The 21,385-nt window shown below is 36.6% G+C and overlaps 1 protein-coding gene and 1 long non-coding RNA gene across 2 annotated transcripts; one reads left to right on the top strand and one right to left on the bottom strand.

Annotated features, from left to right (window-relative positions):
* Positions 1-303: 303 nt before the first annotated feature.
* LOC132269796 (uncharacterized) lies at positions 304-1,626 on the top strand. Its single transcript, XM_059771037.1, has one exon. It carries the CDS (start codon positions 304-306, stop codon positions 1,624-1,626), a length of 1,323 nt encoding a protein of 440 aa, XP_059627020.1.
* An 11,907-nt stretch (positions 1,627-13,533) lies between these two features.
* LOC132269609 (uncharacterized) lies at positions 13,534-16,498 on the bottom strand. Its single transcript, XR_009469545.1, has 2 exons — positions 16,225-16,498; positions 13,534-13,763 (listed from the first exon to the last, which is right to left on the bottom strand). It is a non-coding gene; the product is annotated as an uncharacterized LOC132269609 (long non-coding RNA).
* Positions 16,499-21,385: the final 4,887 nt, after the last annotated feature.

The following is a 21,385-nucleotide window of genomic DNA, read 5'->3' on the forward strand; positions in this document are numbered from 1 at the left end:
GGGTCAACGGCTGGCACCACACCGGTGTTTGACTTTGCCATCCTTATTTTGCAGGAAACGGTGTCGTACTAGACCGCGGCGAAATTCAACCTCAACAGTTGGCGCCGTCTGTGGGAACAGCGATTCCCTTGAATCGATTTATTACTCGTTGGGTATAGACGTTTGCGGTCCGGTATGGTTACCGAAGGAACACCGTCGCAAAGATCTTGTCAAAGGGAAGAGTCGGGTGAAAATCTAGACGTCCCAAATGACTAGACACGATTTGCAGCGTTGGAACTGCAGGTCCAAACTCTGAATCAGGGTATGGACCAGTTGATCCAACAAAATGCAGCACTCCTACAACACCTTGTTCCACCGGTTCAACAGGGCTTGTTACGCCAAGACCTCTCGAATCCAAACAGGGGTAATAGGAATCTGGAAGAGCAGGATACTCATCCTCCCCGACATGAGACCGAAGTTGAACAAAGCCAGGTGGGAAACCGACATAGAAAGGTGATCCACCCCTTTTTTCCACGGAGTTCCCGACCCCATGAAGACACGACTGTCATTGAAAAGACCGAGGAAATTTCCCACGTTGACCTAGAGATGCAGGATCTCAAGGCAAAGATGGAGGGTGTGATGCAGGCCATGAAGGGAAAAGGCATTGCAGCCATAGATGGTTTGGTGCAGAAGACCAATTTACCATTCAGCCCCTCGGTTATGAAATGCCCTTTGCCAAGCAAATTTAGAATGCCCACAATTGAGAGTTTAGACGGAACTAAAGATCCCCTCGACCACTTGGAGACTTCTCAGGCGTTTATGCACTTACACGCGATGCCGGATGAGATCATGTGCAGGGCTTTCCCAACGACTCTTAAAGGATCAGCACGGGTATGGTTCAACAAACTAAAGCCAGGAACCATCGAAACCTTTGAAGAATTGAGTAAGGGCTTTGTGAGCCATTTCATTGCTGGCCAGAGGCATAGAAGGCCGGCTACCCACCTCCTTACTGTGAAGCAACAGAAGGGAGAGTCACTGCGAGATTACATTAGTCGTTTTAACACGGAGATGTTACAGGTGGAGGAAGCGGATGACAAGGTGGCCCTAGCCGCCTTCATGGGAGGACTTCAAATCTCAAGATTTCTCTTCTTTTTATCAGAGGAACCTCCTACCAATATGGCCGAGTTATTGGTTCGAGCTAAAAGACATATGAATGCTAAAGATGCAATGATTGCGAGAAAGGGAAAAGAAGGGGAGGATAAGAAGTCAGACAAGAAAAGGCCGGCCCTGACGATCAGAGATGAAAAGGAAACCAAGTATAAGAAACCCATGGTCAACCAGAATGAAAGGGCATCTCGCTATAAGAACGCGGAGAGGTATACAAATTACACTCCTTTAAATATGCCGATAGATCAAGTTTTCCTGCAGATCCAGGATGAACCATATCTGAAGTGGCCACTGAAGTTGAAGTCAGATCCAGCAAGGAGACCTCGTGATAAGTATTGCAGGTTACATAAAGACCATGGGCACGCTACAGAGGATTGCTTCAACCTTAAAGATCAAATTGAGACTCTGATCCGAAGGCACATACGAAAGTTTATTGTGGGGAATGACAGAACCGACATTAACCCACTAAGAGCAGGCTGAGACAACCACCCTCATGATCAACAACCAATAGGAGAGATCAGGGTCATAGCCGGGGGGTGTGCAAGAAGTGGAAAATCAAGCTCAGCCCGTAAGGCCTATGCCAGGAGAATGCGAAGCTCATCTGAGGTGTGTAAAGTAGGAGTACAGATTCAACATCGAAAGATGCCTCGTTTAGGTGATCCAGTTATTACATTCTCAGATGAAGACATGAAGGATGTGCAGCAACCTCATGACGACCCTCTTGTCGTCACCATGATGATCGCTAACTATAATACTCGGTGAATCTTGGTAGATGATGGAAGTTCAGCTGATATCATTTTTCTTGATGCATTCAGCAAGATGAAAATTGGTAAGGAGAAACTCAGACCTACTAGATCACCATTGGTGGGATTCACGGGAGACAAGGTCTATCCTCTATGAGCAGTCATCCTTCCTGTCACTGCAAGAACCAGCCCAAAACAAGTCACTGTCATGGTCGACTTCCTGGTGGTGGATTGTCCATCTGCTTATAATGTCATCCTAGGAAGAGCGACCTTAAATTCGATGAAGGCTATCACTTTGACTTATCACCTATTAATGCGCTTCCTTACCGAGCATGGCGTGGGCGAACTAAGAGGAGATCAGTCCATTGCCAGAGAATGCTATGTTGCCTCTTTCAAAGAAAAGAGACAGCAGGAGGCTTTGATTGTCGATGAAGTTGAAGGGAAGGAGCAAGACTGGGCTAAGCCAATCGAGGACTTGGTGGAGATATGCTTGAATGACACTGATATAACAAAAAAGGTGAAGATATGGTCTATGCTCCCCTCAGATTTCACAAATATTCTTATACAGTTCCTCAGACAGAATCAAGATGTATTCGCTTGGTCACATGAAGACATGCCCGGTATTAATCTAACTACGATTGAGCATCGATTAAACACAGATCCTACATTCAAACCTATCAGGCAAAAGCGAAGAACATTTGCCGCGGAAAGGAACATGGCTATATCAAAAGAGGTGAATAAGCTTATGAAAGCTGATTTCATCCAAGAGGTTCATTATCCCGACTGGTTGGCCAATGTTGTTTTGGTAAAAAAGGCCAATGGAAAATGGAGGTTGTGCATAAACTTTATCGATTTAAATAAGGCGTGCCCCAAAGACAGTTTCTCTCTGCCAAGAATTGATATGTTGGTAGAAGGGACAGATGGCCATGAGCTGCTCAGTTTTATGGATGCATACTCAGGGTATAACCAAATCTCAATGCACACACCAGACAGAGATAAAACCTTTTTCATCACGGACAGAGGTTTATATTGCTATAAGGTGATGCCTTTTGGGCTAAAAAATGCTGGTGCAACATATCAGCGGCTAGTAAACCTGATGTTTAAGGACCAAATCGGAAGGAATATGGAAGTGTATGTGGATGACATACTCGTAAAAAGCTTGAAAGCTCAAGACCATCTGGTTGATCTACAGGAAACGTTCCAAGTCCTCAGGAAACACCAGATGAAACTCAACCCAAGTAAATGTGCCTTCGGAGTCTCTTTTGGGAAATTCCTCGGTTACATGGTAAGTAGAAGAGGGATAGAAGCTAACCCTGAGAAGGTCCAGGCGATTCTCAACATGCAGTCTCCAGCATCGACCAAGGAACTTCAAAGATTGACAAGAAGGATCGCAGCTCTGAACAGGTTAATTTCCAGGGCGACCGATAGGTGTTTGCCTTTTTTCCGTGTGCTCAAGAAAGCTTTTTCATGGACCCCTGAGTGCGAGCAAGCTTTTACAGAGCTAAAGGAGTATCTCACTTCACCACCATTATTATTGCGGGCGATGCAAAGAGAACAATTGTATTTGTACTTGGTGGTTTCTCCGTCGGCAGTAAGCTCAGCCTTGGTCGGCGAAGAGGATGGAAACCAGAAACCGGTATATTATATTAGCCGTGCATTCAGGGGGGCGGAAGAAAGGTACCCAAGGATAGAAAAGTTGGCAATTGCTCTAGTTATCTCCGCGAGGAAACTCAGGCCTTACTTTCAAGCTCATACAATAATAGTATTGACGGACCAACCACTTAGGCAGGTTCTCCGCAAACCTGATACTTCAGGGCGACTCATGAAGTGGTCGGTAGAACTTGGAGAGTTCGATATCCAATACAAACCCCGAACGGCCTTAAAAGCCCAGGTACTGGCAGATGTTATAGCGGAATTCACACCAGAAGATGGGCCTGAGCATGCTGCAGATAAGCAGGAAGAAACTGAATCTACTTGGACGTTATATGTGGATGGGTCTGTCAACGCCAGTGCAAGTGGGGCAGGGCTAGTAATTATCTCCCCAAATGGGGAATGCATCAAATATGCACTTAGGTTTGGTTTTAAAGCAACCAACAATGAGGCAGAGTATGAAGCCCTCCTAGCAGGCCTCAGGATAGCGAAAGCTTTGGAAGTTGAACGACTAGTAGCATATACTAACTCTCAACTAATAACTGGACAAGTCCAGGGGGAATATGAAGCCAATGATGAGAAGATGAAGACCTATTTACATAAAATAGAGGATATCAAGGGTTTTTTTAAGAAGTTTTCTATTCGCCGGATTCCCCGAGAAGAGAATGCGCAGGCAGACGCCCTGGCTCGACTGGCAACCACAGAGGAAGATAAAGCCATACCCGTGGGATATTTGGATGAGCCTAGCACAGTCTGGGATTGGCCACAGAAAATACACCAGGTGGCCCACGGCATGGAGTGGGCAGAATCCATTATCAGGTACATTGAGAACGAAGAGCTACCCCAGGACCGCATGGAAGCACGAAAGATTAGGATGCGTGCGGCAAGATATTCCCTCGTTGATGGGTTCTCTACAAGAAGGGATTTTCTCTACCCTACTTGCGTTGTGTCTCCATTGATGGGGCAAATTACATTCTAAAAGACATACATGAAGGCCTTTGTGGAAATCATGCTGGGGGCAGATCACTAGCGCATAAAGCTATCCGACAAGGATACTTTTGGCCTACTATGAGGACAGATGCACTTGAGTTTGTGAAGAAATGTGACAAGTATCAGAGATTCGCCAATGTCCCAAAACAACCAGCAGAAAAGTTAACCCCTCTTATAGGGCCATGGCCTTTTACTCAATGGGGGACAGACCTCATCGGCCCCTTACCCCAAAGGAAGGGACAAACTAAATACGTAATTGTGGCTATCGATTATTTCACCAAATGGGTAGAAGCTGAGCCATTAGCTCATATTGGAGTGAATGAAGTAAAAAAGTTTTTCTAGAAGACAATAATCTGCAGGTTCGGAGCACCAAGGGTAATTGTGACCGATAATGGAAAGCAGTTTGAAAGTGAGCAGTTCCTCGATTTTTGTAATGAACTTGGGATCAAAGTTCATTTCTTCTCTCCTGCCCATCCCCAAGCCAATGGGCAAGTTGAAGTCACGAATAGGACAATATTGAAGATGATTAAGACGCGCCTAGAAAAGGCCAAGGGCTTGTGGCCTGAACAACTACCCGGAGTTTTATGGGCCAATCGCACTACCGTAAGAACCCCTACCGGGGAGACCCCTTTTGGGTTAGCTTTTAGAAGTGAAGCTGTGATCCCGGTAGAAACAAAGGTTGCTACCTTCAAAACCAAGTATTTTGAACTTCAACAAAACGGGGTGGAACTACGATTAAACCTAGACCTGGTAGAAGAGAAAAAGGAGCAGGCCCAGGTCAAGGTTGCGGCTTACCAGCGGATGATATCCAAGTACTACAATGCCTGAGTCAAGCCAAGGAGGTTCGAGCCAGGAAACCTGGTGCTTCGCGAGGTTACCCCGGCTACTAAGGAAAAGGGGGAAGGAAAGTTAGATCCCAATTGGGAGGGCCCTTATCGAGTAACCAAAAACAACAGACCGGGGGCATACTGGTTAGAGTCACTTGGTGGGAGCCAGCTTTCCCACCCGTGGAATGCAGAACATTTGAGGAAATATTACCAGTAGGTACTCATGCCAGGCTGTGTTTTATTTTATTATCTCACTTTTAAAAGTGATAGAATGTTTTTAGCTTCAATAAAGCAGACCAGTGTGTAACGGATGCTAATATTCAACTATCGATTATTATTTTCGATAGGTCTTTAATAAAATGGTTATTCGTATTTATTGCACGTGTTTCTACTGAATTTTATAAGTCACATAAGGAGTAGTGACACATTAAGTCCACTTCTTTATTAAAAGAAATAAGTGACTTTCCCTTACTAAAGGGACGAGCTGGGTGAAGCTCGTAAAAATATGTTCCTTCGAAAGAAGGACGGGCTGAGTGAAGCCTGGGAAAGTAAAATGAGTTCTGTATAAGGAAACAACAAGTATGAAACAATACCATGAAAGACAAAAGTAGAGCAATTATTCTCTGAATTCAGAAATATTCTGAAAAGTTTTAGAGGAACAACATACTGAGAAATCAAAAAACCTAATATATATATATATATATATAACTAATACTATGGAATTCAATCTTCCTCTTCGCTCTCACTTAGAACGTCATACCTAGAAAAGTCTATGTCTAGACGATCTTTGCCGACAAGAGCTTTGAACCGGTCAATTCCATCACAGCAAGCCTTGCCTATGAGCACCTTGAATTCATCAGAATTTTTAAAACTTTCCACGGCAGCTAGCTTCTCGAATTCCAGCTTATCAGAGTATTCTTTGGTAAGTTTCACTTTCTCATCTTGAAAGTTTAATTTTGCATTAGTCAAGTCATCTTCTTTTATTTTAAGTGTAGAAGTAACATCTTCATATTTAGCCTTGAGGGAAGCCATCTCTAGGGAAAGCTTCTCGTATTCTTTGGCGATAACAACAGAGTACGTAGTGCCCTATAAATAAATAAATAGTGGCGAACAGTTAAAAATAAATAAATAAACGAAAAAAAGAGATGCACATAATAAGAGTAAAATCTCACCTGGCTGATTAAATGAAGAAATTTCTTTGAAAGCTCAGATGCTGGCAGACTCTGTAATTTGGCAGTGTTGTCTTTTACTACCATTTTATGTAACATGTTATTCGCGATATTAGCGTCATCGAGAACCGATTCCCCGTGGGAAAAGGCTTGGTTGGTTGATACTGAACCAAAACTTTCGAAACTAGTAGGAACCCCACCAAATCCGCTGAAACCTAGAGGTACAAGAGTAGGACCTGATAACACTCCAGGGCTTGCGGATGTACCATGATTCCCTTCTCCTACCCTTCGTAATTTTTTGGAAGCAGGAGTAGAAGGGAGATTACTTGACCGGACTTGGGCTAGGAGCCTTTTACTGAGCTTCTTGCCTGCATAAAAAGTAATAAGGGAAATACTTAATGAGATATTAACTAAAATCAGTAAGTTCACATATAAGTATTTTTGTTTTTTTTACCTTTCTCTAAGTGGGTGGAGGTTTCCTTTAAGCTATGAGCTCGTACATACAAATCTAAAGCCTCGTCAGATATGAGATCGCTAAAGGTCTTCATTGGGTAAGAAGAGGCATTACCAACATGCTCGGCTTCTGGAATGGAGAGGGTTGGTTTGTCCTTAAATTCTAGGAAAAAGAATAATAAGTTGCACTAAAAAATATATATGAACAGTACCCGCGGTACTGTTCATGAACTGTTCCCTCGGGTGCAAAAAAAAAAAAAAAAAATTTCCTATTCATGAACAGTACCCGCGGTACTGTTCCTTCGGGGGCAAAAAAAAAAAAAAATTATTTTCCTATTCATGAACAGTACCCGAGGGTACTGTTCCCTCGGGTCCAAAAAAAAAAAATCCCATTCATAAACAGTACCCGCGGGTACTGTTCCCTCTGGTGCAAAAAATAAAATAAAAATAAAAATAAAAATAATAATAATAATAAATAATAATAATAATAATAATTTGGAAACTATATACATATAAATCTTACCTGTTGGATCTGAATTATTCCAAATAGTTGGAAATTTCCCGTATGCACCGGAAATAAAAAAGAAACGACTCTTCCAACCTTTATTATTTTCAGGGGTTGCAACAAGGAGGAATGTCTTCTTTGATCTAAACTGGAAGTACCAAAAATTGTCTTTTTTCTTCTTGGGATAATAAAAATGCAGGAATTGATTTACTGTTAGACGGCCATTGCCACACTTTCCCCAAACAATCAAACAGCCTATAATAATTCTCCATGAATTAGGAGCAATTTGAGAAGGAGCTATCTTCAGATGAGAAAGAATTTCTTCTACAAATGGATGAATCGAAAAATGCAAGCCCGCAGCAAAAGTCGACTCGAAAAAATATACCTCACCCAAACGAATAGAAGAACATCTATCTTCTGGTTTGGGTTTGTGAAGACGAATAGATGAATAAATGGAATATTTAACTCTACAACTCTGTAAATTCTCACCCTTAATTAAGGATTCTCCTTCGCGAGGAGGTTGCTTGGAAAAAGCAGTCCTTGGTCTTGAGGAGTAATCAACACCAGATTCATCAGCATAGTCAGGATCGAGTTATTCAACTCTTTCAGAGGTTGAGTCCTCGGATTGAGATTCAGTATTCAAGTTATTTTTCTGCATGAACATGATGAGGTATCGGATATCGCGAAAATAACGAAACCACTTTGGAATTACACCGATAACCCGGTAGAGACAACTTGACCCAATTACGTATCTACAAGGATCCACAAGAAACTCACAGTTAGGATCCAGTTTGGAGGATTTCAGACCAAAAAGAAAAGGAAGGTAAATAAATAAATATTTATTTATTTATTTATAGGAAAGAAATTCTTTTTCAAGTAACAGTGAAGTTCTTGTAAAGGAGTCCTACTACAATATGGAAGGGGCCTGTAGTAAAAAGGAAACAAATGGAATATAGAAAGTATTTCCTTGGTCCACCACGTACCCAGAAATAGGGCAACTGATAGGGAAAAATAACCCTAGCCTATCTTGACTTAACGAAAAAGGGAATTAAATATTGACCGGCCACCAGATTTCTCCAACTCTCAGACGATAGTATCTCGTTATTAAGGATAACCATTCTATTAGATAAGAATGATGACAAATCGTATCTAGGATAGGATTTGTCATGGGGTAAGTTCAAATCTTATCAAGGATAGGATTTCCATGAGGTAGGCTCCATGGGCTAAGGACAATAAAATTCCCTTATCAAGAGTAATGGAAGTGACTATAAATACAAAGACGACTCGAGAATAAGGTACACACAAAAAAACTCCTACTAAGCGAATTACGATTAAAATTCTCTATCGAGAATCCTTACTAACTTGATTGTCGGAGGGTCAACGGCCGGCACCACACCGGTGTTTGACTTTGCCATCCTTATTTTGCAGGAAACAGTATCGTACTAGATCGCGGCGAAATTCAACCTCAACAATTACTATGTCCTTGTTGTATTTTTTCTTTTGAGTTTTGATATGGTTTTCAAAACTCCACATGTTATATTTTTGTGAATGAAAGATGGTGGTATCACGTCAGTTGTAAAAATAATAATCTCTTGCACATTTTGAACTTTATATTATTTTTCTTATCCTTTATAACACTAACAAACCTCTCAACCATGCAACCAACTCATGAAATTTCTGATAGTTAAAAGAATTTTTTTTAAGAATTAGTTCGAGAATCATTAGCAAATAAAAAAGATAAATTGCACTGATACTTCTTAAGATAAACGTTAGTCAGCGGATGGTTAATAACTTTTTTGCATTGACACCTCTTGAGATTTCAAAAATGTGCATTGACATCCCTCCAGACTTCTGAAATCATATGAAATTACCTTTAACCATTTGAAATTTCAACAACTCCATCTAAATCATAAAATTATAAATTTAACCTCTTAACTAAATTTAATATACCAAACTAACCTCTTCTTCTCTTATATACATATAAATATAGCTTATATATAATAATACTTATACCATCATAATAACCACCACAGTATGAAAATAAAAATAAATAAATAAATAAATTATTTATTTTTAAAATAACTATAAAACTGTATACCACCATAACCACACCACCACAATAATAATAATAATAATAATAATAATGAAAACAGTCATGACCAAATCCATACTTATATGTCCCAAATACCACCAAAACCACCACTACATCATTACCACCACATTAGGACAACACCACTAACACACCTAGATGCTATCAGAATCACCACCACAATAGAAAAAATAAAAATAAAAAATTTGAAAAACTCAGATAACCTAAACACCACTACAACCACCACCACCCCTAGAGTGGAAAAAAAAAAAAAAAAAAAAAAAAAAAAAAAAAAAAAAAAAACCGTCATGGCCAACCCTGACTCACAACAACAGGGGAAAAAAAAGAAGAGATAGTTAAAGATTAGGGTAAAAAAATAAGCTTAATAACGAGGGTAGTTTTGTCAATTAAAATTGAATTAAATAATCAGGGCAAATATAACATTTTAAACCATAAAAGGTGTTATTATTAAAAAAGGCATTGACGGGTATTTGAGTAACGTTGACCAAAACTTCAAAGTGTGTCGATACAATTTACCCAACAACAAATAAGTCACTTTCAGCTTTGTCTGCTATTCCTAACACTAGACAAAATTCCTACATTGGTCAAATGATAATCCTTTCTGCAATCAATTGTAATTTGTGATACATGTGGACGTTCGTTGAGCCGCCCCAACTTTCTCTCCCACCTCTCTCTAACTTTCTCTCTCTAACCACTTCACCTTCTTCACTCTGCCTCCCTGCTCCCTTCTATGGGAGTGGGGAGATGAAGGCCGCGTCCTACGGCTACAATTAACTCGGCGTGTTTCAATAAGTGTGTTCCGTGGGTGTTCTTTTTTTTTTTTTTTTTCCCGCCATTTTTTTGTTTTATTCGGCTAGATCTATTTATGTTCAGTTCGTTTTCGGATCACATGGGCAGATCTGTTATTTTCTCCGACTAGATCTCTGGTCTAGGTCAGTTTTGGTTTTCCCCGCCTCGATTTAATCTTTTTTTCCTTGATTTGATCTTGTGCAGGGTTTTTTGGGTGTTGGAGCGCCTTGTGGTTGTAACTTTTGAGCGGTTGCCGTGATGATGGCCAGATCTTTCGGTCTCTCCTATTTATTGCGTTCTCCCATGATGGTTCCGTTTGCAGAGTGTTGGGTTCTGTTTCCTCTACAAATCAATGAAAAAAAAAAAAAAAAATTAGTAATTTGTGGCTGGATATGATACATATATATACATGTTTTCATAAGTTGTTTAATCAATTAATTATGACACGGATGCTTATTACAACCTCCTTAAAGCACAACACGGGCATTGAGGAAGTCCTTTTTGGTGAGCTAAATGGCCCAATAACTGTAATACCCCTAATTTTCAAAAGGATATAATTGAAATTTAATTAATTATTTTTGGTGCATTTTAAATTGCTTAATTGATTATGTATTTAATATGATTTCATGTTTATATTTTATTGACCTAATTATTTGATTATGTGTGTAATTAAGTGTGTTATTTACATATGTGTTAAATGGAATTAATTGTTATTTGATAATGGGATGTTTACTTTAATTAATTGATTCCTTGTTTTGTTTCTTTTACTTGAATTTTTGTTTGTTTAATTGTATTTTATTTCTTGTAATTGAATTATTAGTTTTAATTGTTTAAATGTTTTATTAGTCTTTTTATATGGAATTAGTTGGATTAACGTAGTATTTCTAATTGTAATGTTAAAATAGGGTTCTAGTCTTTTATGTCTCACTCCGACTAAACTGGGAATTAATTAGGTTTTCCATCGCTGATTAGAATTGGGCTTAGGGTTTTATTGGTACCTATATATATATATACTGTTGTACGTCTTCAAAAAAGGTTTTTAGAACCCTATGCACGAACATTATTATAGAGAGAAAACAAAGAGAGATTGTAAGGAAAACGGAGGGATTTGCCGTTAAGGTTTCGGCTGTGGATTAAAGGACGGATCTAAGAGGAGGGAAGGTTGAGCAGTAAGAGGTTGACAGTGAACGGACGTCGTCGGAAAGCTTGGAAAGAAGACGATGAGGTTTTGAATCAAAATCTCAGGTAAGTTCTTTTCTTTCTCTCTCCCGTTGGCCTGTGTTCTGTGCACCTAGATAGTCTCTAGGGTTTTAATGGATCTTTAACTGAATCTTACATGCTTATTATATGTTAAATTAATCATCTGTATCCGTTGAATTAAATCTGTTACAGTCTTGCAAGTTTTCAGTGGTTGTTTCTTAAGCATGTTTAACCAGTGAGTGTTCTAAGGTTCTTGATAATGCAATCTGAGTTAAGTAAAGGTTTGGGATGATATTGGACACACTTAGGACACTAAGGAACAGTTTTAAAAATAAACAGAAAGGTTGGAATGGCCGGAGACGAAGCAGATGGTCAAAAGCGAAGCAGAGTTGGACCGAAGGCTCTCAAAGAAGGAGAGAGCTGGCTCTGTAGAAGAGGGAACCGGCTCCCTCATCTTCAGAGCCGGCTCTAGGGAGTCCAGAGCCAGTTCCCAACCCTCCTAAGCCGGCTCCAAGAGTTATGGAGCCGGCTTTATGCTCTACAGAGCCTGCTCCCAAGTTCTAGTAGCAGGCTCCCATGTTTTGATGTGTTCGGGGTTTGTTCGGGTGCACCGTTTGGACGATTTGTGTATCTTGAACTGTTCTGGAAGTATACTAGGGTATTTAAAATTTCATACAGGTGCTATTAAGAGCTGTCATGCATAGTTTATACAGTTATGTGAGTAGAATACACAGTATGAAATTAAACAACTTTGCATGCTATTTACGGATATAAATGATTTAAATTACCTAATTTTAAATTAGTGATTTAACGGATTATAGCATGAGTTTAGACTTGCTTTAAATACACAGTAGGGTCTTTTAATTAACAGGTTTGGCCTATGCATGCGCTGAATTTTAAATTGCTGAAAAATTAGTTCTTTTCTGCAAATTACATGAATAAATGATTGGTTTTAATTGTTGAGATGTTTCACACTATTTTGTAATTAATTGGATAATGGAGTTGAGTTGGATTATGGTTTTGGATTTTAATTTTTGAAAGATTATACATTATTCTGCAATTAATTGGATTATGGTTTTGAATTTTAATTGTTGAGATATTAAAACTCTGTTATGTAATTATGTGGATTAAATGCTTTGGATTCTTTGTTAAACTATTAAGTAATGTTCTAGCAATTTACAGGGATGTTATTTCGGATTTTGGTTGATGAACTGTTTAAATTCTGTTTTATCAGCTATATGGATTATATGGATTGTATTTGATGTATTATATGAGGTGTTGTATCATTTACGGATCATTTGCATTATATGCACCGGTATGGGACGGTGGCATATAGAGGGACGGATTAGATCAAAACGCTAATTCTTACCTATTCATACATTCAGAATGGATTAACTAAAACAGTTAAATCCTACATGGCTTCATGTCCTGTCAACTAAAACAGTTGAACGACATATTGGATGTTTGTTTATATTTCTGCATTAGGAAGAAAATGGGTTTAATTAAAACATTTAAATCCTAATTATATGTCGTGTAACGACCCGGATTTCTCAACCCGGTGCATTAGTGATGAACCGGAAGTTGACCCGATAACGGATACGAAATGCGGAAGCGAAAGAAGCCAAATGACCTCAAGAGATGTACGTCATCCCTAAGGCCCCAAAATGACTCTCTATGAAGCCACGGAACTCAAATGAGCCAAGCAAATGAAACAAGAATGCCTAACCCGAAAAGAGATGAACTAAAGGCAAAATGGTCATTTCTCACTTAAAAAAGTGCCACCGTGCACACCATTGGAAGGACAATGAAAAATGAACAAAATTAGACTCAAGAATCGTCTAATTCTGAGTCCAAGCAGAAAAGATATGAAATTCCAACACCCTATGCGAAAGTTATGAAGCAATGACTTAACATTTTCTAATATTTTCATAATAAACTTTGAAAACAAAAGTGCATAGAAAACGAGATACATGTCATTGGCCTTCGGCCTCATCTCATACATGTTAAATACATTGAAAAGAGTGCACTTACGTACACTTTACATATACGAATCAACGAATACAAGTTTAAACAAATAGGGCTACAAAGAGGCATCTTATGCTAACACTTGCATAAAATAGAAACTTAGAAATTGTAAGCCATCCAAGGAGCAATGGAATCTTCAAATCCTGAGTCTTGTACCTGAAATATGTCCCAGTATCGTAGGGGTGAGTAACATAAAGCTACTCGTAGGAGATGAACATGCATTGACCTAGCAATTTACAATTTTATCACCTTATAGTGAAACATGTTAAAAAGGCTCATACCACCTAACGTCAATGTCAAGATGAGACCCAGGGAGCATCCTAAGCTACCTAGATCATTTCTATCATAATCACATTGTTCATGCAATTCAAACAACATGGAAACATGTTATACAAGGCAACACGATATAGATTTTCAAAGTCTTCAACTTGAAATCCAAAATACGAAAACAACAAGTGTGAGTCATGCCACCTAACATCTATGTTCAAAATGAATCTATAAGGTCATTCCTAAACTACATTTGAATATCAAAACATAAATTATGATATCGATGCAATTTAACCAACAATGGAACTTCCAATACAACGCATGAAGCATGCTTTCACAAAGCTACATCTTAAACTCAAAATAGGAAATCAAATAAGGAACAACAAGTTATGATATCATCTAGTTATCAACTTGAAATGAAATACGAAATCAAACAAAGTGGATACTCGAACGTCACGCCGGATCAGACCGACAACATAGTTACTTTAGGGTTACTAGCCCATGGGTAACGTCCCTATGTACGCACTAGACTATATAAAGGGACAATCCCCCGTACTAGAACCAAGTCCTAGCCATAGCCAAACAACGACATCCCCAAGTTTCCAAAATCAACAAATTGTGCAACAACGTATATATATCAACATGTATATACAAGATATCAATTATTTACCAAGCACAATCCAAATTGTGGAAACTTATACAATACATGCTCAAAATTCACAACTACTATGGCATGTAAGATGTCAAATACAAAGTGTGCAATTTCTTACACATAGCAACAATATATTCAATAAGGAAAAACATATTCTTATGAATACAAAAGTAACAACTATGTTATCCAATGCTCAAAAGTAATCAAGTGAACATATATCAAATCAAAATCCATGATTTAAATATAGAAACAACTTCCAAAATGTAATTAAATCCATGGAGTAATAAAGTAGAATTTAATTAAACATAAATAGTTAAATTCTCTAAATTCGAAGTTAATCCAAATAATCTCAATTTAATATATATTGAAAGACATGTCATGGTCATCATATATATAACATCAAATGACAAGTTAAGTGATTAAAACACTTAAATCAAAATTAATCAAGCTAATTAATTAATTTCCTCTAGATTTTTAAACAATTCCAAATGCCCTCAATTTAATCTATGTTAGAGAACATGCCAAGGTCTATTTAAATACCACATTACAACTTGATTTAATGCTCGATACAACCATGTGAATTAAACTTTCACTAAAGATAAATATTAAATAAAAGTTGTAATTCTTAATCAAATGATCCAAATTTAATATATGTTAACCAACATATCTAAGTATAATTTCCTAACATGTTACAATTCAAATCAAAGTTATACATCATTATAAATTTTAAATCTTATACAAAGAAATAAAAATTACTAACTTTCTAGATTTGATACAAGGCATACATATATGTTGTATAATCATGACAAACACACAATACAACACACAAATAATCCTAAAACATTCCCTACCTCAATTGGAATGAAAATCCCAATTACCACCGAAATGAAATCGCCCCAAATTTTCGATCCGCAAAATAGATTTTTCAGCTTGCTACCTTTAACTTGTAAAATTCATAAAAAATTCAATTCTAACTCAAATTGAATGAATCCAAAGCCTAATGAAAGGTTAAACACTGTAATTTGATAATATCAATTTAGTTTAACAAAATATTTTCCCAATTGAAACAGTTTTGACCCACAACTTTGAAACAAATTATGTCCAGAAAACACATTTTCAGCCTGTAGCTTCCAATTTTGAAAATTCATGAAAAATTCATTTGACATCCAAATTGGGCAAACCTAATTTATTTTGGAAGTAAACATATGAGAGTGTAAAACTGAAAATTTAAGCCATGATCCATTGTCAAAAGGTTAGTGAAATAAATCAACTAAAAATATGTTTTCCAGCTGCAATAAAAACATGGATAACAGATAGTTTCGGACATTAAAAAAAAATTAGAAATGCTCTAAAATCGTGAAAAAATTCTGAGTAGTGTAAAACCCCTGGAGAAAGTTCCAGTAAAAATTTCAAGGCAATTGAAGTACCACAGCTCCATATAAAAATTCATTTCCGGACCGAAAATGAAAAGCTTCAAATTTCCAACAACTAGCTTGCAACTTCAAAAATTCATAACTAATTCATTTTAAATCTAAACTACATGAAAGCTAATTGAGTATATTTTTATATTCTATATTTAATTTGACAAGATTAATTTCAAGTTAAAACAGTTTAAGGGCAAAATACAAGTCTTTCTCTTCCATGCATGTAAAACACTCAATAATGACATAAAAATACTTCAAACTAATAAATCAATACCTCACTAGAGAATTGAATCTCTAGATGCCAAAGCAAAACTAGGAGTTAGGCTAGATCCTTCAAGGGTTTTGAAGAGGAAGATGAGGGGAACAAAAAGTATTCCAAACTTTATGGTCTAAAGTAAGTGAAAGGGTCTCAAAGATCAAGGTCAATGTCTAAGGCTTCAAGCTCCATCCATGGAGGTTAGGGTTTTCTTGTAAGGAAGAGAATGAAATAATGTGGTTAAATGTGAGTGGATGAAATAGAAATCATCCACTCACTATGTGCTCTTACACCATGGTCAACACACACATTTATGGTAAATTGCACAAAAACCCTCCTTTAAAACCATAATCCCAAAGTGGCCCAAAGATATTTGTAAGACTAAATTGTGAACCTACACTTGTCACCAATCCATGGCTCCTTCCTAGGCTTAATCCCACACCTACACTTATCAACCATCCAAGCCAACAAGTGCACCAATCCTAGGCCAACAAGTGGGTGAATTCCGACCCTCCAAATGTCATCATCCAATGCATTAAAGTGTTTCCACACAAATGTCAACAAGTGGACCAATTAAAGTAGGATACTTGTCATACTTTTCAAAAATTACAAAAAGGTCCTTTTTGAAAATATCTTCCAAATTTAATTGCAAAATGATCCCCAAGATGAAAAATAATTACTTTATTTAATTACACTAAAACCCCATAAGTTAAGAATAATTATACTAAAGTTTGCATTAATGCCCTTTTATGAAAGAAGTAAGCAATCAACATGCTTTTCTAGAAAAGTAAAAATAGCACTATCATGGAAATCAAATATCATGAATGCATGCAAAATCAGAATCAAATCCGAGCACAAAAAGTGAGGTTGTGCAAGAAAAAATGATAAACGAGAAAAAGACAAAATGTGAATAGTGTTCGGAAAAATAAAATATGGAAATAACACAATCCCTACAGGAAGTTGTCAATCTAAGGAAAGAGTCTCGGAAATCATTCCAGAGCACTCGAGACGACATTAAGTGATGAAAAACTGAACCCAAAAAGGAAAAGACAACGGAAAAAAAAAAAAATATCCGTTAAAATCTAAGAAAAAGAGAATGAAGAAAAATGACCGGATCATTACATGTCGTGTCTGGACGACGAACAGTTGACCGACACAACATTGTATTTGGATGGAATTTATATATATAATTTATGATATCGCGATATGAGCTTGAGTCTTAGGATCGTTGGTTAGGGAACGTATATGCGTTGGGATGTGTAACTGGTTATGATGGTTGAGGTATACCCTGTTAGGTTTAGGTACTCATGCTCACCTATGGGTGCGTTTTTGTATGTTGCCTTTTATTCAGGTTGAGACCCCCATTGTAGTCCAGTGAGAGTCTTGTAGTGTGTATATATATATATATTTACGGACTATATAGATATGGTTGAGATATCTAGGATGTATCTGCGTATCGGGTCTCTATTTGGATTGTAGTTAGAATAGAACTTGTTCGTGAGCCTGACTCACTATTATTTTTCAGGTATCGGATGGTTCCAGTTTTAGAGCTTATTCGTGCTAAGCAGAGACGGTTACTCATTCTTCCGACTGCGTAATACTGCTATTTATTTTTAGTTTTGGGATTTCCTTATTTAGTTTAGTTTAACTTCAGTTTGGTTTTGAATAGGGGTCCACTAGATAGATTCCCGAGTTGTATTTATGGAGGATCAATTGTATCAGAAAAGTTTACTTATTAATGGAATTTTATTCTGAGGTTTTAGTTTCTGGATTATTGTTTTAGTTTTCTTTCAGCAATTGTTATTTATTTCTATTTACTCTGTATTCGTTTGTTGCTAATTGGTTTGATATACTTGAGTAATCGGGCGTGAGCCTAGCCAATCTGTATCTGGAAATCCGGGAGGTATCACAATAACGCTCTACTAGCCTAATAAAAATTGGGCGGGCTCACAAGGGCTCGCGGTATTCTATAAGCCCAAGCCCAATCGCTCTAATGCATCATTTTTGGAAGAACTTTTTTTTATTTTGTTTTGAAATCAGCCAGCAACTGTCAACTAACAGTGCCTTGTGTGTACAAGTTTTCTTGAAAAAAAAAAATTAAAAAATGGGTTGTTTTGAGCTTTTTTTTTTCAAGAAAAAATTAAAATAATATTCATTAAAATATATATATATATTGTTTAGGCACTGTTTGTAAATAAATAAAAAAAAAAAAAAGGATTTGGGCCAAAAATAAATTTAAAAACCTTTATTTTTTCTTTTAAAAATTGAATTTTTAAAACTTTTTTTTGCTTGAAATTTTAAATTTTTGCCACAAACTGTGCATACGGCCGTTAGGCACTCTTTTGTTCAATTTGTTTTTTTTTTTTTTAATCCATAATGGATAATGCGTTGTTTAAAGTTATAAAATCAATCCTAACATTTTCCAACAATTTGCAAAAATATTGATTGATTGAAAAATACTGTCATTGACTATAAAGCACGGACACCGACTCGGGACAGGGGTATGATACGACATGGGTACGACGATACGACAAAATTTTTAAAAAATAGGACATGGACACGGCATGGATACGGCGATAAAATAATAATATAATTTTTATTATATATAAAAAATATTTATTTTTACTTATTTTTTATATATATATTAATTAATACAACCCATATAAATTAGCCGAATCAACCTTTTTTTTCTTTCAAAAACATAAAGTCAATAAGCACCTTACAAAAACCAGTGGCTGGAAATCAGGTGAACAAAGTTAGAATCATCCTCAATGCTAATACAGAAATAACAAATATATATCTAGAGCACTATATATATATAAGAAATAATACTGATATGACGTCTCAAACCCCCTCTTTTTCTCCCCAATCTCTCATTTTCCAATGACCCACGTGACCGCTGCTCAGATCCCCTTTATCTTCAGTTCTTCACACACAATTTGAACACAAAAGCAAACACCACCGTTCACAGGGCCATTCGTCTCTGCTTCTTTGATTCCCCTTCTATGTTCACAATTTGAGATCATAGCAAAATCAAATTTATCTCTTCGTGTCCCCCATCGTTCTGATCATTCACTTATTTCTCTCTATCTTCAAATTTACCTCTTTGTGTCCCCCTTATCTTCAGTTCCGATCATTCACTTGTGGCTTTCTTCCTTCACTACTTCAGGCAATATATCTCAGTCCTGAGATGAGAATGCAAAAGAGGCACAGTGGAAACAGATTGGTGCGTGTCTGATCGGTGTCCGGTGCGTGTTCGATCGGTGTCCAGCTACATCAAATATATTAAAATATGCATGACACGACACGTGTCCGACACTGGTATGTCGACCTTTAGAACCGTGTGGGTGCTTCACAGGTCATTGATAAACAATTTTATCATTTTTAATATTAAAAAATTTACATAATAAAAATTATAATACACTAAATATAGCCGTTACAAATATAATCATTAGGAATATAATGATTAGAAAAAAGTAAAAAAAAAAAAAAAAAAAAAAAAAATTGAAACGAAAATTCAGAAAGCTTGATGGAATATTTATTTGTAGAGAGCCAAAGTAATTGACGTTGACTTTCAAAACACTAACATAACTCTTACATAACTCTTAAAAAAATAAAATATAAAATGACATTTTTAAATGGCCAAAATTCACATAGATAGATGCGAATGTCCACACAATGCCCCATGTAACCATCGTACCATTCAGAGTCGTGAAGGGACCAAAATTTAACCAATCCCGATTATTATCATTTGCATTCAAAATGGCACCAATAGAGTCCATACTTGTTGAGAACCATAAACTTATTGATCAATCAACAATTATTATGCAAATTATGAACTCATCAATATTTGTTTATTGATTTCCATCTTTTCTAGCACATCGACAAAACTTAACAGTAACCAACTGATATTGAGAATGATGATGATCAAAATTTTCACTATAAAAATATATGAATTAGAATATCAAGCTATGAAAGAAAATTTAGAAATATATTATATATATATTTTTTCATATTTATGAATTTAAAGATTGAATAAACTATTACATTATTGAAACATAAATATATTATCTTGTTTTTATTGGTTCTCGGCCCAAAAATAATAAGGGTTAATTTCAGTTACATCTTCTAAACTTTGTCCAATTTTTAAAGAAACCTTTCACATTTGTAAAAATTTAATCAAACATTATCGACTGACAAAAACAAATAAATAAATGTAATGGCTAATTTACTCTTGGTTGCTTTAGAAAATAATAACAAAACCGGCTCATTTTTTTTAACTGATTTGCTCTTTTTTGGTGAGTAAGAGTGGGACGGAGAAAACTGAACGGCATCGATAGTGTTTGTGTCGGAGTGGCATTGATGAGAGGAGAGAGAAGACAATATCCAAACAGAAAATTAAACAAATTAAAAAATTGCTGTCATCATATTTCGATAATAAATTAGGCATGTAATCATTGAGCCACTTCTTTCGCCATAAATAAAATTAAACCCTAATTTTGTAATACAAGCATTCAACCACAATAATAATAATATTAGAGAAATAAAACCTAATTTTCCGAATCACGTATAAAATAAAAAATAATCAAATCGGGAAAAATAAACAAATGGAGATCAGAGTTTGGTTTAAATTTGTCGGTCACGGTTAATTCAGAAACACTAGACCAATTGACTGCTCATCACATCTCCTGTAATTTCTATTGTGATTCATGGATTCAGATTCTGTAAATCCATTGATTGGAAAAAATAATTTAATATATACAAGGAAATGAAAGAAAAACAAATAACCTACCAAAGAAAGCAAACATGAGTTATAAAAAAAACCTTTTATAACTCATAAAAAAAACCTTTTTTTTTTTTCTGATGTCAATATATGTACCGGGAGAAGTCAATATATTTCTAATTTATGATTAATTCCATATGATACAAGATGCTTAGCCTCATATTTCTCTCTCATTAGCAGTGTCAGGTGGTTGTAACCTATTGGCTGACTTCTTAAGCCCAGCACTATACACCTAAAACTGGTACACCTATCACATCAAGAATTGTTGTTGTGAACCCAAAGGTCCAGAGTTAGAAACCCCTTACTGAGAATGATGAGATTCAGAAATGATCTCCTTATTTATTTATTTATTTATTTATTTTGCTTTCTTTAGGCTGTTTTTCATAATTAACATGG

The sequence above is a fragment of the Cornus florida genome, unplaced genomic scaffold, assembly GCF_030987335.1.
Source record: "Cornus florida cultivar Cherokee Brave unplaced genomic scaffold, ASM3098733v1 CherokeeBrave_3.0.0_Hap2_Chr08, whole genome shotgun sequence".
Taxonomy (NCBI): domain Eukaryota; kingdom Viridiplantae; phylum Streptophyta; class Magnoliopsida; order Cornales; family Cornaceae; genus Cornus; species Cornus florida.

Coding starts and splice junctions, on each gene's coding strand:
- LOC132269796 (XM_059771037.1), top strand. CDS start 304: ATGGACCAGTTGATCCAACAAAATGCAGCACTCCTACAACACCTTGTT.